This window comes from Netta rufina (genome assembly GCF_964035555.1).
Source record: "Netta rufina genome assembly, chromosome: 1".
NCBI lineage: Eukaryota > Metazoa > Chordata > Aves > Anseriformes > Anatidae > Netta > Netta rufina.
In genome coordinates, this window is record NC_140123.1 from 159,632,094 (window position 1) to 159,647,122 (window position 15,029).

General features: G+C 37.5%; 1 protein-coding gene across 1 annotated transcript in view; it reads left to right on the top strand.

The window, feature by feature from the left end:
* Nucleotides 1–15,029, top strand: part of PLXNC1 (plexin C1) — a gene marked incomplete at its 5' end in the record, with an annotated part of 68,718 nt that overhangs the window by 12,279 nt on the left and 41,410 nt on the right. Inside the window, 7 exons of the mRNA XM_084305875.1 lie at nucleotides 989–1,123; nucleotides 3,141–3,241; nucleotides 8,214–8,328; nucleotides 9,334–9,475; nucleotides 13,168–13,237; nucleotides 14,587–14,662; nucleotides 14,773–14,829. Of these exons, the coding sequence (XP_084162001.1) occupies nucleotides 989–1,123; nucleotides 3,141–3,241; nucleotides 8,214–8,328; nucleotides 9,334–9,475; nucleotides 13,168–13,237; nucleotides 14,587–14,662; nucleotides 14,773–14,829 (696 nt within the window). The remainder of the gene's footprint in view (nucleotides 1–988; nucleotides 1,124–3,140; nucleotides 3,242–8,213; nucleotides 8,329–9,333; nucleotides 9,476–13,167; nucleotides 13,238–14,586; nucleotides 14,663–14,772; nucleotides 14,830–15,029) is intronic.

The following is a 15,029-nucleotide window of genomic DNA, read 5'->3' on the forward strand; positions in this document are numbered from 1 at the left end:
AGAGAAAATTCAAGGCTAATTTTGCCTTAGCTTATATAGTTGACCTACGCTAGCTTAAATAAGTTGCTTAGAAGTGAAAGTCATCTTATCTCACTATCAAACTTTTCAACCATCCAGCCAGAGGTCTTTTATACTTTATTTTTTTCCGAGTTTTGCTAGAATGTACATTTCCTGTCTACACTGCAAAGGATGACTCTAATTTTTTGCTTCTATTGCAGACAGTTGGAAAGGAATACAATAGAGAGCTTGAAAAGCTTTTGTCTATTTGATCACACTGTGCTTTTGATAATGAAAAACAGAATTGAAGTCTTTCATGTCTCCTTAGCACAGCAGAGACCATGAACATGACCTTGTTTAGTCATGTTTATGGAAGAAACTTGTATCAGTGTTAGTGTGCTTATTAACTTGCAAATTAAAGTTTCTGTGGTCTCTAGTTCTGTTGAATTTGGTGAGAAGGGTGGTGGAAAACTACCGTTGAGCAGAATAAGAAAGAACCACTTGAGATGTATACTCACAGAAGCCACAAAGAAACTTCTGTCTTGAAGGCTGCTGTCAATTATTTGCATAGATCCACTTTTACATTATGGGTACCTGGATATTAGTTTGTTTTCTTAGGACTACTACTCTCTTCTCCACTCATAGGAGTACTTAGCACAATATGACGGGGATATAGGTGTCTCTTCCACATTCAGTTTCTGTGACAATCATGAATATACTTGGTGAGTGGGATGTTTCATACACTAAAGCAGTGCTAGGTTCAGTGCAAAATGTGTCTGCTGTGTATGTTGTAGAAATTCTGTTCTGATGGTCTTTTCTTCCATCTTTCCACAGCGTGAGACCCAGTGCAGTAAGTAAACAGTATCAGGGCACAGTAAATCAGCTCAGAGACTCTGATATAGTTACTGAAAGAACAGAAATTGGGCTTTTGGTTAAAATACTAACTGATCAATAAAAGGGTTTGTGAATCATTTTCTTTCATGTGTTTTAGGCTATTCTTAATGAGGATATGGAATCTAACTGCCCAGAGGTTTTATATGAAATTAAAGAAGAAACCTCTATTTTCCCCAAACTTCGACTTGATCCAGTAGATAATAACTACATCTATCTGTCATCTGCCAATAAGGTAAGCACAGCATTAAAAAAAATATAATAATAAAAAAGTAAACTATTGCTCTAAGGATTTCTGACACTTTAGAGGTGAAGCATCAGTACGGGTCAGAGTCCAAACTTAAACATCCAAACTGCAGTTACCAGCTTTATATCTAAGACTGGGCTATGTTCTCTAAGTTTTGGTTGCATTTCTGCAGAGCTCTGAAGAGCTTCTGTTTCCATGGTGCTGCCCACTGTTGTTCTGATCCAGCAAAGCCCTTAATCCCATGATTATTTTATGTCATTCAATCAAGAGAGGCTTTTTTTTCTCTTTTTTTTCCTGGAGGCTGGAATCATGCAGAATCAAGCCTGGAGGTTGCAAACAAAACTTGTAGGCTCTTTGGAGATTGAGTTCCTCTGAAGTGGTAATCCAGGTATTGGTAGGCCAGGGCTTGCTGTTCAATTATGCATTTTCTGATGTGGAGAAATCTCTTAATTTGTGAGAGATGGGTTTGAAGTCTTAGTCCTGATGAAGTCAGTGATAAAGTTCTCACTATCTTCAGTTAGGCCTAGACTTAACAAACAAATAAACAAAACAACCCCAGAATTAGAAGTGATTAATGTGTGTGCATAGTGAGGCCAAGGAGTCCGGCAATCCCTGGAAGCTGCTGCATGTGGGCGTCTGCATCCCAGCAGTGGCTCCCAGGAGCCCGTGTAGTCATTGCAGCATGTCCTGCAGCGGGGCTGCTGAGCATCAACTCAGCAAATCCCGTGGTCTCGCCAGCAGCTGGGAAGATGGAAGTGAAAATATAAGGGCTGGCTGTCCATCTTAGCCGGACAGGATTTTACCCAGCACTTGGTTACCTTCATTTACATTACAGTAAGATCCCTTCTCCAGCAGTGGACATACCATTTTAACCTGCCGTCTGAGAGAGTGGGTAAGTTGGTGGGACAACTCCTGACTGATACAAACCATCTATCACAAATGCAGAAGGTTTCAAAATTTCTGTCAAAAATATATGTAAATATTCAAAGGAAAGACTCGCGTTTTCTTTGGCAAGAGCAACTTGTTATAGAGGAGCAACGGCTTCTAGGAATAAATGCCTTTCTAATCATCTCTTGTAGCTTAAATAAGGCATCTACACTGTCTTTTTTTTCTACTTGCTAGTCGTCTAAGATGTTGTCTAGTTTCTGAAATTAAATCTCAAACACTTTCAGCTAAATTGCATTTTAAAATTTGTAGTTGGAAAAAGTAAATGCAGTTCTGCAGAAAGCTATATATCCTTCTTTCTGTTCACTAAACATAGAAACTTTTAATTTTTACAGATTTGTAAACAAATGGTTTGAATCAGGAACATTTTTCTTATTAAAAGTATTAATTAGCACTGTTATTAATAGCATTATTGTATTTGTAAACAGCTTTCTCTTTTTCTTTTTCCTTTCCTTTTCTGAAAATGGCTGACTAGGATATTCAAGCTGAATGTACAAGTATAGATATATACAATACAGCCACAATTATATTTGCTTATTGAAATAGCATTTGCTTGCATGCATGCTAAGTAGTTGCATGCGCTTGTTCCAGTGTGCACATGCAGTTACCTGACATGTTGATGTAAACACAGATGCATTTTGTTTTGCGCATGCATTTTTGGATGCATCTTCATCTATCATTTAAAAATTTCAGTTCTAATGAGAGGAAAACTATGCTGCTAAGCAGAGCATTATTTGTAAAATACGCCTCCTTTCTATTATTCCCTATAACTCACTATGCTAATCAGTCTTTCCTGCATTACTCTGTCCATGCTGGCCTTTGAGTAGTACAACCAAATTGTCATTGTCAGAGGAGTTTCATCATCTGATGACAAAATGCAGTGTGTGTAAAATAGTCCGCATATTTCTATCCAAAGGTCTCCTGGCAGAGGGGAGTCTGTAAGGAAACTTCCCTGAAGGGATCGTGCTTGGTTGCTGTCAGAATTTTAATGGTAACCCTCGATTTCCCTGTTTCTGGAGGCTATTATAATTCAGTGTATTATTGCATTCTTTGGTTTTAGGTGAGAAGAATACCAGTTGCAAATTGCAGTAGATATGTTTCCGAGCAAGAATGCTTATCTGCAAAGGATCCCTACTGTGGGTGGTGTTCTTTGAATCGAAGGTATTTTCTGGTATTTTAGCCTTGCATATAAAAGCAATGCATTATTACTCAGTGTACATTTTTACAGGCTTGGGGGTATTCAGCATCAAGATTGTATCTACTGAACTTTTATGAAATCAATCATAGCCGTAATTATGAGCCACTTTATTGTTATGTGCAAAGGAGCTCTGTATCTTTTACAGCCTATGTTAACCCTCCGACTTTTGAGATCTATCCATAAAATGTACGTTGGGCTAAAAAGAAGAAATTGCTCTGGTTTTAGAGCAGATGGTTTTGCTTTCTAAATTGATCGAGAGAGAAAACTGTATACTCATACTTGAATTATCTTAATAGTTGGGAGTCTCTTGCAGGTTAGTACAGGGAAAGAGCACTCAGTTGTCTTCAGTATTCACAATTCCCTGCTTTGGATCCACTGCCTTTGGTCTAGCCTAGAGGAGAATTAGTTTCTAAGTACTTCATCCTTGCATTTGAGTGATTAGGTTTGCTGCTTTCTTTGAATCAGGTTTTAAAGCTACTGCATGTCTTTGGCCTGGATTTAAACAATTCCTGGGTCATCGAGCCTAGTCTTGGCAATTGTAAGAAATCACATAATGTAAAGCCACCATAAACTGATCAAGCTCCATCTTTAATTTAGATAGGATTTTTGTCCTGCTTGTTCTGATTGCATGGCTATCCAAATGTTTTATTTTTTTCCTGGTTAAAATCTCTCTGCTCATTTTCATCACACACGTATCTATTTGAGGGGTTATACTTGTTCTAGTGCCCACAGTGGTTTTCCCTGTCCCTCACATTTATTGTCTCCCCGGTTTTGCAGTCCCGTTCACTTTCGTTATGCTGTGCTGAAACAGCTCCTTTCACATAAGGCACTCTTTTCTTCAACTCCATTCCAGTAGATCTTCTGAGAAGTTTTTATGCATCCTTTTAAAATAAGGATGGCCTGGGCTGTCAAAGTGTTCCACAAGAGATTTCAGCTTGTTCAGTGGTCTTTAATCCCTCCCGGTCTGTCCAGGAAGCACCTTACTTACTGTGTCCTGGGTTCATAAATGTCTTTTTCATGACTGCATCATATTGATGGGCCACAATCATCCATGATCAAACAAAGCCCCCAGGCCCTTCTGTTTCTCTGTTTTCTTTCCAACTGATGAGTTTCCAGTCTATAGCACATATGGGTTGTGAGGTTTTTATTGCTGTAGGTACACGTTCTTGTACTTGTGCTTTGAAATGTCACCTCATTTCAAAGTTATCTAAGCTTTCCTGTGTGGTAGTCTCATCCTACTCTGCATGGCTATGTTCCCAACTTTCTATCATCAGCTGATGTTACCAGCGTATACCTTATTTTTATGCCAGTTCATCACTGATTAAAACATGAAGTAAAACTGGTTAAAAGATTTATTTCTAAGGAATTCCACTAGTAAGGATCCTTTAAAAGGTTAATACAACTCATTTTGATTTTGTTTCACTGTTACCATGATTTTGCTGAAGATTTGCTTCTTTGTGTTTGCAAAGGTGGTTATCAGAAGAGAGTAGGTGTTTATTCTCCAGGGTGCTTTGTTTGTTTGTTTGTTCTTTTTTTCATATCCTCTTTTCCTGTTTTATTAGAGACTCTATACGTTACAGTATTAATCTTGTCAGGCTTCTAGTTACCTTATAAAGAGCTTACAAATAACAGTTTTCAGTCAGTAAATCCCCTACTTATTAGGGGAATCACCGTAAGTTTCCACCCGGTTGAAAAAGAAGTAGTTTACTCTTTTGGAGAAAAAATGGAGTACTATAATATGGATCTTCTTCAACACCTACATATTTTTTCATTGTTAGCACTTAGCATCATTAAATGTTTTTGTGAAGAGAGAGCTCTAATTAAAGTTTTAGAAAAAGAGGACATGTTTTTAACAGATACTTTTATCAAAGTTCACTATAGCAATATGTAATATTTTATTCTTTTTTGAAAAAATGCACATGGTGTTGTCACAAAAGTTTTTATTTTGAATTAGAGATCAATTATATGTTTTATACTCTCACTTGAAAATAAATTTTGTATTAAATACGCACTTATTTTTTTAAATAAAACTTAATAGCAGGGCTTCATTTTGAAGACTGCATGAACTCAAATCCAGTATTTTGATGAAAAAATATACATATTTTATTACAGATGAAACAAAATGTTGCCAATCTTCCCATGTCTACTCTGTCTTCCATAGGGACAAATATATAAATTCCTCTTTTCCCTTAAAATCATTCAAAACAATTAGTCATAGCATAGTGTGATTTCTCCTAGTGTTTATAGATTTTTTATAGATGAATCAGATCTACCTAAAGTATGTTGAAATTATTCCAGTACAAGGCACTGATGTTTTACATGTATTTTCAATATGGAAATAACCCAGTACATGTATGTCTATGGGTGCCTGAAATCTGAACCTGAAGTTCCAAAGGGTATTTAAAGCAGACAGTGCCCCTTTGCCTCTCATGGAAGCCTCGGAATCCTGCTCTCTCAATTTGCTCTCTTCTCCCAGTTAATTAATTAACCTCACCCTCTGCTTTGTGTCTTGTCTTGCTACTATGTCTAAATTCTCTTGTGTTGGACGGGGTCTGGGCTATTCCACCTTTCCAAGAAAGCCAGACTGCAGAAACTTTCAGCTACTTTTGCTGTATTGATATTTTTTACTTTCTTAGTATTTCTCTATAAGTTTGGATGTAAATTTTCAGAACTGTGTGATTCACAAATAATATTTGTCTGTTGTATTCCTTACAGTGTGCTTGCAAACAGTGTAGATTGTCTCAAAATAGGAATACAACAAAATAATGTCATCCTTAAATGGGTGGACTTCTTGTTACTCTTGGCTTCTACAGAGCAATTGTGAAAATTTATGCTGAGAGGTGTCAGATGCTCTACTTCCCCTTATGTGTCTGTTTCCTATGAAATGACTATTTTCCATTGCCAATTGTTTGAAAGTTAAAGATCAGGTTTTAGAGCAACAAAAGACAATTTCTTTCCTGGCATAGACAGTTGCAGACCTTGGTCATAGGTGATAGTACATTTTTTGCAATGATATTGTTAGATTCTTCATTGTAGTTTAGGGAGACTGGCTCCCTCCTTGTGTTGCTCTGTCAGTCTAAGAATGTAACTATCTTTGTCCTGAGATGGTTTTAAATATTCAGCTTTATCAACTGTTTTCTTTTTTAATGTGTTAATATTAGTGTCACTGAAATGTATGTATTTATTTAGTAACAAGTTTGACAAGTATATTGCTTTGCATGGTCAAGAGTGTGATCCTCTGCACATCAGAAACTTCTGGATGTCTCTCTGCCATGCCTCATTCCCAGTGAAAATCATTTATGTATACATATTTGAGCATCTGGTTTGCGGACATGAGTTAATGACAGATCCCAGCCACCCTTTGTAGTTCTAAAGCTGGTGCTGATGGACCTTTGTGATCTCAGTAAGGTGAACAGAGATATAAACGAGACTTCAATTTGTCCTGATTGTTAGCCATTCTTTCAATTTCTGACAGTGTAGTTGTGTTTTGAATGTATTCAGATGCAAAGCTCCACCAGGCTCTTACATAGCGGTTTCCTCAGTTAGACCACAAAGGAAGTGACCCTGTGATTAACTTCATTGCTATTGCCAACATCTTAATTTACAGAGAAGGTGGCCTTAGGGTTTGTATGGTTTGTGGGGTTATTTGGGGCATTTTGGAAAGTGGTGGACATGTTTCTTGAAAGTCTTTTATGTGTTACTCCTTCCAAAGAACAAAAACATTGTGAATTATGTTTAAACAGTGAGCTCCTCATGGAAAAATTGTATCAAGGTCCATGCTCTGCAAGAATGTCCACATTTCTAGTTTTTAGCAAAAGACTAGTTCCCTAATAAACATGTCACTGGTCACATGATTGAAGCAAGACATGCTTCTACCTTTTGTAGAAAAGTATTATTATTAAAGCATTAAGTATCACATTTATGAATATTCAAATTCATATTAAAATATTAAGTTATATGCATTTGGCAGTAACTTGTCTTTACTTGCTAGCTATAGGAAATCACTTGAAGTTAATCTATGAATTGTTCATTAGCTGTTCGCAACAGACAGTATTTTAAAGATTCATCTTTCAGACTCAGTGACTGTCTATCTAATTTGTATTCCAAGATTCTCTTTTTTTATTGCATGCTTTAATATGTATTATCCTTATAGTACTTATATATCCTGGTGTTCCCTCCTTCTTACTTAATTTTGTGCTGTTGTATAGTTTTTCTTTCCTGCAATTTGACATTTACAACATTCTTGTTTACTATTTGCCATCCTTCTTCTGAAATTAATTTATTACTGAAGATGGAGAAATCTATTTAGAACTACCTTTTCAAAACAGGTGTTTTTAACCAAGAGCAAAGATTACCATTCACATCAGTGGACAATAGAGGTGATTAGGAAAAAGAATTCATCTCAGCTCTACACATTCAAATCCCAGCTCCACGTCTGAGTTTCATCCCCGTCTCCTCTTAGTCTTATTAGAGAGAAGCAGCAGAATCTATAGTGTGATTCATTTCATTTTTGTGTGAATGTCCAAAATAACTTAGGAGAATCTTACCCTGAAAGAGCATATTTCTCCCCATTGAGTCTAGAGTGAAAAGGGGTCAGATCTAGAGCTGTACAATGAAGTAGTTGAAAGTGGGGGTGATGAATTCCATCTCAGGCTACCACGTCCCTTGTTACTAGCCAAGTATCTTGTATATGTTTAAGTTCTGTTGACGTAATGAAGACCCTAGAGCATATATCAATGCAGAGTAATTTATTCTGATAAGCAGAAGATTTTGCTGATTGTTTCCCTGGAGCTTTTTGCAGTTTTAACCATATTCCTGTAAAAAAATCAATAGTGTTGCTGTAAAAAATCAATAGCATACTAAATAAGTTGAAGTACAGTGTCTGAAATCAAAGCCATCGTAAGGAAGCTAGTATAATTTTATGTATAATTTTAGGTGCACATTAAAAGAAAATTGTACACGTTCAAACAGCACAAAGGGTTGGTATAACATTTCACATGCACCTGATAAAGATCTGAAAATCCTGCTAAGTTTCCCTGAGAGAAATCAGGTATGTACACCCAATTTTATGTGTATTTGTTTATTGTGACTTAAAACGTGTCATTTTGTCACTTATTGCAGCTTCCCCTCTTTTGTCACTACATTCCATATGTATGTCCTTCTTACCTCAACAATTGGCAAAAGCACTGGAAATCTCAGTATGCTGAATATGTAGATCAGACAGATGTTCTTTTCCTCTCCCATAAAATGTATCTTGAAGCTATACTTCATGATGTTGACTCAAAGATTCACTATGCTGACAAAGAGAACTTTTCCATTATATCACTATCAGCTATTTTCATATTCCCAGTGAATATGGATTGAGTGCATTATGTAAGTTCTGAGCTTTGTAACAAGTTACAAAACATTCACTGGGGCGCATATGCTAACACAAATGCGTCTTTAAGTGCTTGATATTAGTATTTACTCGGTATCTGTTCACAGCAAACATAGCCTTGAGTATTTGATTATCAAGTATTGTGACCGGCCACTTAATCTGCATGCTATTGTTTCTGGTTTCCTGATTGAATGCATTAGTGTGTTCATATTTGTAAAGCACTCTCAGCGAGAAACAAAGAATAATTAATTACAAGACAAATTCTGTTTCATAATTAAGTGCATTTTGGATATGGATGCAAATGTAGGCTCTCTGTGAGGACTTGAATGCTCTTGCTCAAATATTTTGAAGGAATTATAACAGCATATAATACTTTTATAGCAAAATTCTTTTTTTTTTTAGATCAAAAATATTCCCGAATGCTCCCCTCACATACCTTAGAGATCCATTTAATTTCCATAAGTAAGCAATGCTGTTCCTTTCAGGACTCTTTGTATTGTTTTTCCTGTTGGGAGAGGTCCTCTTCTTGGAGAGGCTACCTAATGAACCGTCTGCTTCTGCCATAAAAATTTTCTTTCCTGCATTTCATAGTTTCAAGTTTTCTGTTAAAAAAAAGATGACAAGTTAACAATTTTTACAAGAAATATGTTATATTTTTATGTTTTTATTGTTTTATAGGTCGCTGTGTCTACAAGCATAAGCAAACCCCTTACTTCCTGCATGATAGAAATTGTAAAACCTATTGAAATATTTTGTGAAATAGCACTGGAAAACTCATCCTGTGTCTGCACACTAACTAATCGGGTGACAATGGATCATGGTATGTTTTAATATTACATTTATTTAGTACTTATTCGCTGTCTTTTATTGCTGAGGAGAACTGAGCACAATTACTAGCCTTATGAGTATAGTAGTAGGTAATACTCTTTATTAAATATCATTGAAAAAAAGTTCCTGTTTTGTCAAGTGATTTGAGTATGCTTACTCTATTTTTGATAATTAAATATCTGTTAATATGGAATCCTCTCTAGAAGTAACAAAACATATTAACCTATAACTAGAAGCAGTTTCTTCAAATAAGCCTATAGCAGTGCAGTCTCTCGGCTTTGGGGAGTATATTTACGTGGTGCAGTTAGCAGCTATGTAAGGAAACTTCAGGTAGCTGCAATGACAATCAAGCTGGCTGGAGCCATAGAAACAGTGTTGTTCCAGTGCCCTACCTTGACAAATTAACCCATTTTAGCTCTTCTCTCACCTGCAAACAGAATTTGTCTTTGCAACAATCAGTACCGGCATAATTAAGAGGAGAATCTGTGAATGTCTGTACAATAAATAACCTCAGCATTCAGTGAACCCCTCTGTCAACCTAACTTAGATACTTGTAAGAAAGGGATTTTCCCAATTAGATGTTCAAGGGCAATTTGGCTGGTATATCTTTTTGAGTTTGACTTGATTTCTTTAATCTTTCTGAATTACTGGTTGAATCCATTTGCTAGTAATAATTTTTGTTCTACTTTGTTCACTGGTAGTTCTCAGAATTAGAGACCTGAGCCATTTGTACTGAATGCATGGATTGTGTCATCTGTTTTGTGCATCTTGTGGGTAACTTTGTCCTGGAGAAACTCATGGCTTGGACAGGTGTACAGCATGCTAGGTGAAGAACTGGCTGGATGGCAGAGAGATCTGGATAGGCTGGATTGATGGGCCGAGGCCAATCCCATGACATTCAACAAGGCCAAGTGCAGGGTGCTGCACTTGGGTCCACTTCCCTGGGCAACCCATCCCAATGCCTGACTGCTCTCTCTGAGAAGAAGTGACTCCTAATTTCCAACCTGAACCTCCCCTGGAGCAAATTGAGACCATTCCCTCTAGTCCTATCACAAGTTATCTACAAGAAGAGGCCAACCCCCAGCTCCCCTCACCTTCCTTTCAGGTAGTTGTAGAGAGCAATAAGGTCTTCCCTGAGCCTCCTCTTCTCCAGACTAACCAACGCCAGTTCCCTCAGCCACTCCTCACAGGACTTGTGTTCTGGGCCCTTCCAGGCCCAAGGTGAAGGCTGGACATGCTCCAGGGTCTCAATGTCTTTCGTGTAGTGAGGGGCCCAAAACTGAACACTGGAATGGTCTTGATGATCTTGAAGGTCTTTTCCAACCTAAATGATTTTATGATTCTGTCATTAAGTAATAGAATGATGTGGTAAATTACTGATTATCTGGACTTCTTGAGCTCTTCTCTAGGTTATCAAAGTTCAGATGATAATCCTTCACAGTAGAGTCTTTTTGACTAGCAGGAGTAAAATATCCCCCTTGCATTGCTTCAGGGATCTATATAGAAGCACAGGGTTCTTTTATTAGAGGTTGTCTTTTCACCTTTTTTCAGTTGCCTATGTTAGAATACAAAATAGAATAGAGGCAGGTTCCCTGGAATATGGTGACCTCAGGAGCTTATCCACAGCCTTTGCACAGGAAAAACTCCTCTGATACCATATGTCTTTGTGTGCCATGTTCCTCTCTGAGAATCAAGAGGAAAAGACTTTTTCCCTAGCAGGTGACAGCTAGGCTGATATGCATTGGGTATTCTAGAGTATTAAGGTGGCTTTAGTAAACACTATAAATGGATTTTTAAGGACAAAAGCATTAGAGAAGAAAATATGGCCTTTATTGACCTAGTCCCAAATGCCATGCTTTCTTGTAGTTATGGAGTTCACTGTCATTTTGGTTCTGTGTCTTCCTGGACTAGGCTTTCTCTTACTCCATTAGCCGGTCTTCAGAGTATACATGTAGTATTATGGAAGCCTGGTTGCCTTGCTTGTGTTTTGTGCCAAAGATGAATGCTTTTACAGTCTTAACCAGAAGGCTGTGAGCTTAGCTCATGCCTGCCAGTGTTACTGCCGTTCACATGTTCCTATGAGTTATGTTAGTGGGTAATAGAAGTGTGAGAGTTATGTTGACTGTTTATAGCACCTCGTGTAAAGTGACCTCAGTCTCACCAGAACATGCATTTGCAAAACTGCTTCAGGTATCATTTCTTGAAAAAAAACATTTTGAAAATATTTGCTACTCAGTGCAGTTGGATGGATTTTGAAAGGTCAGACCAGACCATGCAGAAAGCAAGTTTTTTGTTTTGTTTTGTTTGTTTGTTTGTTTTTCTGTTATTTTCAACAGAGACAAAAACAGGAAACCATTTTTGACTGTGTCATTTTTAAGTATTTAAACTTAGAAGACAAGCTTTGCCAGAAGCGGTAATTTCCTTGCTCTTACTTATTACTCCTAGTAAAATACTGTTTTCCATGAGTTTGTGGTTTAAGACTCATCTCATATAATGACCTAGGCAAGTGATTTGGGCAATTTTATGCCCAGCATGTCAGATTTCTGCGGATAGGTAGATTTCTGGAGGTGCAAATAGGTGTTTGGTGGAGGATTTCAGAGTGTCTGTGTGCACTCATCTACAACTTCAAGCATTGTAATACCTTTAAAAATCAGACTCTTTGCTTTCCATTTAGTAAGGCATTTAAGCACATGAACAGTACCAAGGGTTGTTTCTGAAAAGTGGGCAGGTGACCTTTGCAGTAAGCACCCATGTGCCGTGCTGGCATGTGGAGCTAGGAGATAGTACTGATTTAGCAGTTTAGATGTAGCCAAAGCTGGTTTTTATCTGAATAAGCCAGCCTGTGGTAAAGATAAAGCTTTCCCTACCTTTACAAGGTGGGTATGCTTTAAATCTATGTAGCTTTCCTGCATTAAAAAGCTATCTGCTTCTTAGCATAGAAAAGCCAGAAAGGTCTGCACACATGGGTTTCATTTGATCTCAGACAGCCATTCATTCTGCAGACGTACACATCTGCAGGCACACAGATGAAAGAGACTATGGCTTAAGTGGTATATATCTAACTCTGTTTTTCGATGTGGTATTCTGCTCATGGGAGAAGATAGTCTTTCATTCCACAGCTGCCAGCGAATTGTCGGTATAGTAATTACTAGCTGAAATAATGGCAAATTGACTCATGCAATCATAAAAGATTTAAATAGGATGAAAATTGCTACTGCACAGATTACAAAAGAAGACTCTGAAACCAAGTGAGACAGAAAGAAATAGAAGTACAGTATGTTGGGGTGTCTTGCATTAGAACGGTCTGTTGTGTTAGAACGTTTGAATTCAGGGTCTGGCTGTGCCACAGGTATACTGCTTGCTCTTTAGGAGATGATTTTACATTCCCACTTTACGGTGACATTTCCTTATCTGTATCTTTACAATTGCATTACTTGTCTATATTGTGCATAGGTGGCATCAAGCTAAACTAATGAGTGTGTGTATAGTCTTTAAATAACTCAGCAGAAGGATGCTATGGAAGGATAAAATCTGGTTATTTTTATCAGTCAGAAGTGTGAGGAATATGTGTTTGAGAATACCATGTAGAGAACAGCTGAAGGCATATGAGTCTTCAAGTCAATTATTTTTTAACAGGTATTTCTTGTAATATCCAGCATATGTCTAACAGTCACATTTTTCCAGATTGTCTAGTCCTTGAAGCATCGCTGTCCTCGAGCTCTTGGAATATCTCACAAACATTTCAGTTGGAAAAGTAAGAGCCTGATTCCTATTGAAGTTCTGTGAGGGGTTTATGTGTGTGCGCAGGAAGGGGGGATATGAACTATGATTGTTCTTTTTTCTGGTATTTTTTAAGGAAATACATTCCACTAAAGATACCCGAATCCCTTTTCTTGGCCCGTTTCCTCCTTCACCTCTTTTTTTATTGCCCTTAAAGAGCTGCTTCTTTTGACAACTCTTTTATTTCATGGGACCCTGGCAGCTGTAGGAGAGGCGTTATAATAACTGAATGACAAATGTCTGAAAAAATAATAAAGGATGCCATAATGACATTAAAATCTTTTTCATTTGTATGAAAAAGGTGGGCCTCTGATACTCAGGAGAAGACCTAAGTCAGAGAAATCAAAGAGATTTTTTGAAAGTAACTTTATGGAGCTGTTTTTTAATTGAATAGGTTGTGATTTAGATGTGGTACATGGGTAAAATGAATACAATTAAAACAGAAAGTAACAACTAATCTCCTAACAGTAATAGTAAATGCCTATTGTTCTGTACAAACTATTTTTCAGAGCTACACTTCTTGTTGAGAGGTTGCAGTAGAAATCATTTCTACCCAGTATGTGACCTAACCCTGTATGATTTTTGTTTGTTAAAACTTAGATGTGACTAATGTATACTCTAGGTAACCGCAGCGTTTCACACCCCTGTCCTTTACATGGAGCCTAATTTATAGGCACCAGTGATGAAACTGATCTCCTGCGTTTTGGGAAGTGGCACATCACTGCCCAGTCCCTGTTGCAACACAGGAAAAGAGCTGTCTTCCTCTAAATCACAGCATTTCTCAACATGTGTGGAGAAAGCCTATGCTACTCTTCACTGTCCTCTGTGCTCATTGATGCATCGAAAAGCAATGAGCTGGTCTCCAACAGGCATTTTTTTTGGAAAGGGGAGACAACAGCAAACCAACAATACTTGCTAACACTACACACAAATAATAGAAGTTCAGGAAAGCTGTAAAAGAATCAGTGATGGTTTTCTCTGTCCTTTTCAGGATAGAAAGTACAATCTGGCCACTTAAATACCGGAAAAAACACATCAAAATGAAATCCAAAGTGCTCTGTCTGCTTCACGCTTTTTAGAAATGTATGACTTTCAGCATCGTAGCACAGATGATATTTCATACTAAATTTGTCCTCAGAATAAGCAGAACAGAACAATAGGCTTGGAGGGTAAACTCAGGTTATGTTTTACACATTTCATTACATGCTTGCCAGGTTTTTCTCTTGCATTTGTGCTTTTTTCTGTCACTTGAAATTTCACATTCATGACTGACTCTAGATTGAGTCCCTGTGTTTTACAAAACCTTGTTTTCTGTGTTACCAGCTGCCCACGGTGTATAAACAATCGGGATTGTGCCAGCTGTAAATGGACGCGGGTCTCTCCTGCCACTGCCTGCCAGGTGAAGTTTATGAGGAAAGCTGGAATCCCCTTTTCATAGTATTTTTTTACATCTGAGCAGTAATCTATCTCTTTCTTGTCCTGACATGAAGAAATGCTGATTTTTTTCAGGATAGTTGCAGCACCATAACTGCTTCCCAAGGGATTGCCACTGCGCAGAAATCAGAGGTAAGTTAGCCTTTTCAGATCAGCATTGCTGAAGTAATGTGGGTTGGAGAAGAAATTTATGTAAAATGAATGAATTTTGAGGGAAGAACTGAGTTATGGATGAGGAAACAGTTTGTTATACAAAAAGATAATGTAAAACTTGGATTAGTACTATTTTTCTTAGTCCTTGGATGGTGCTTAAAGATTCCAACTAAGTTTTG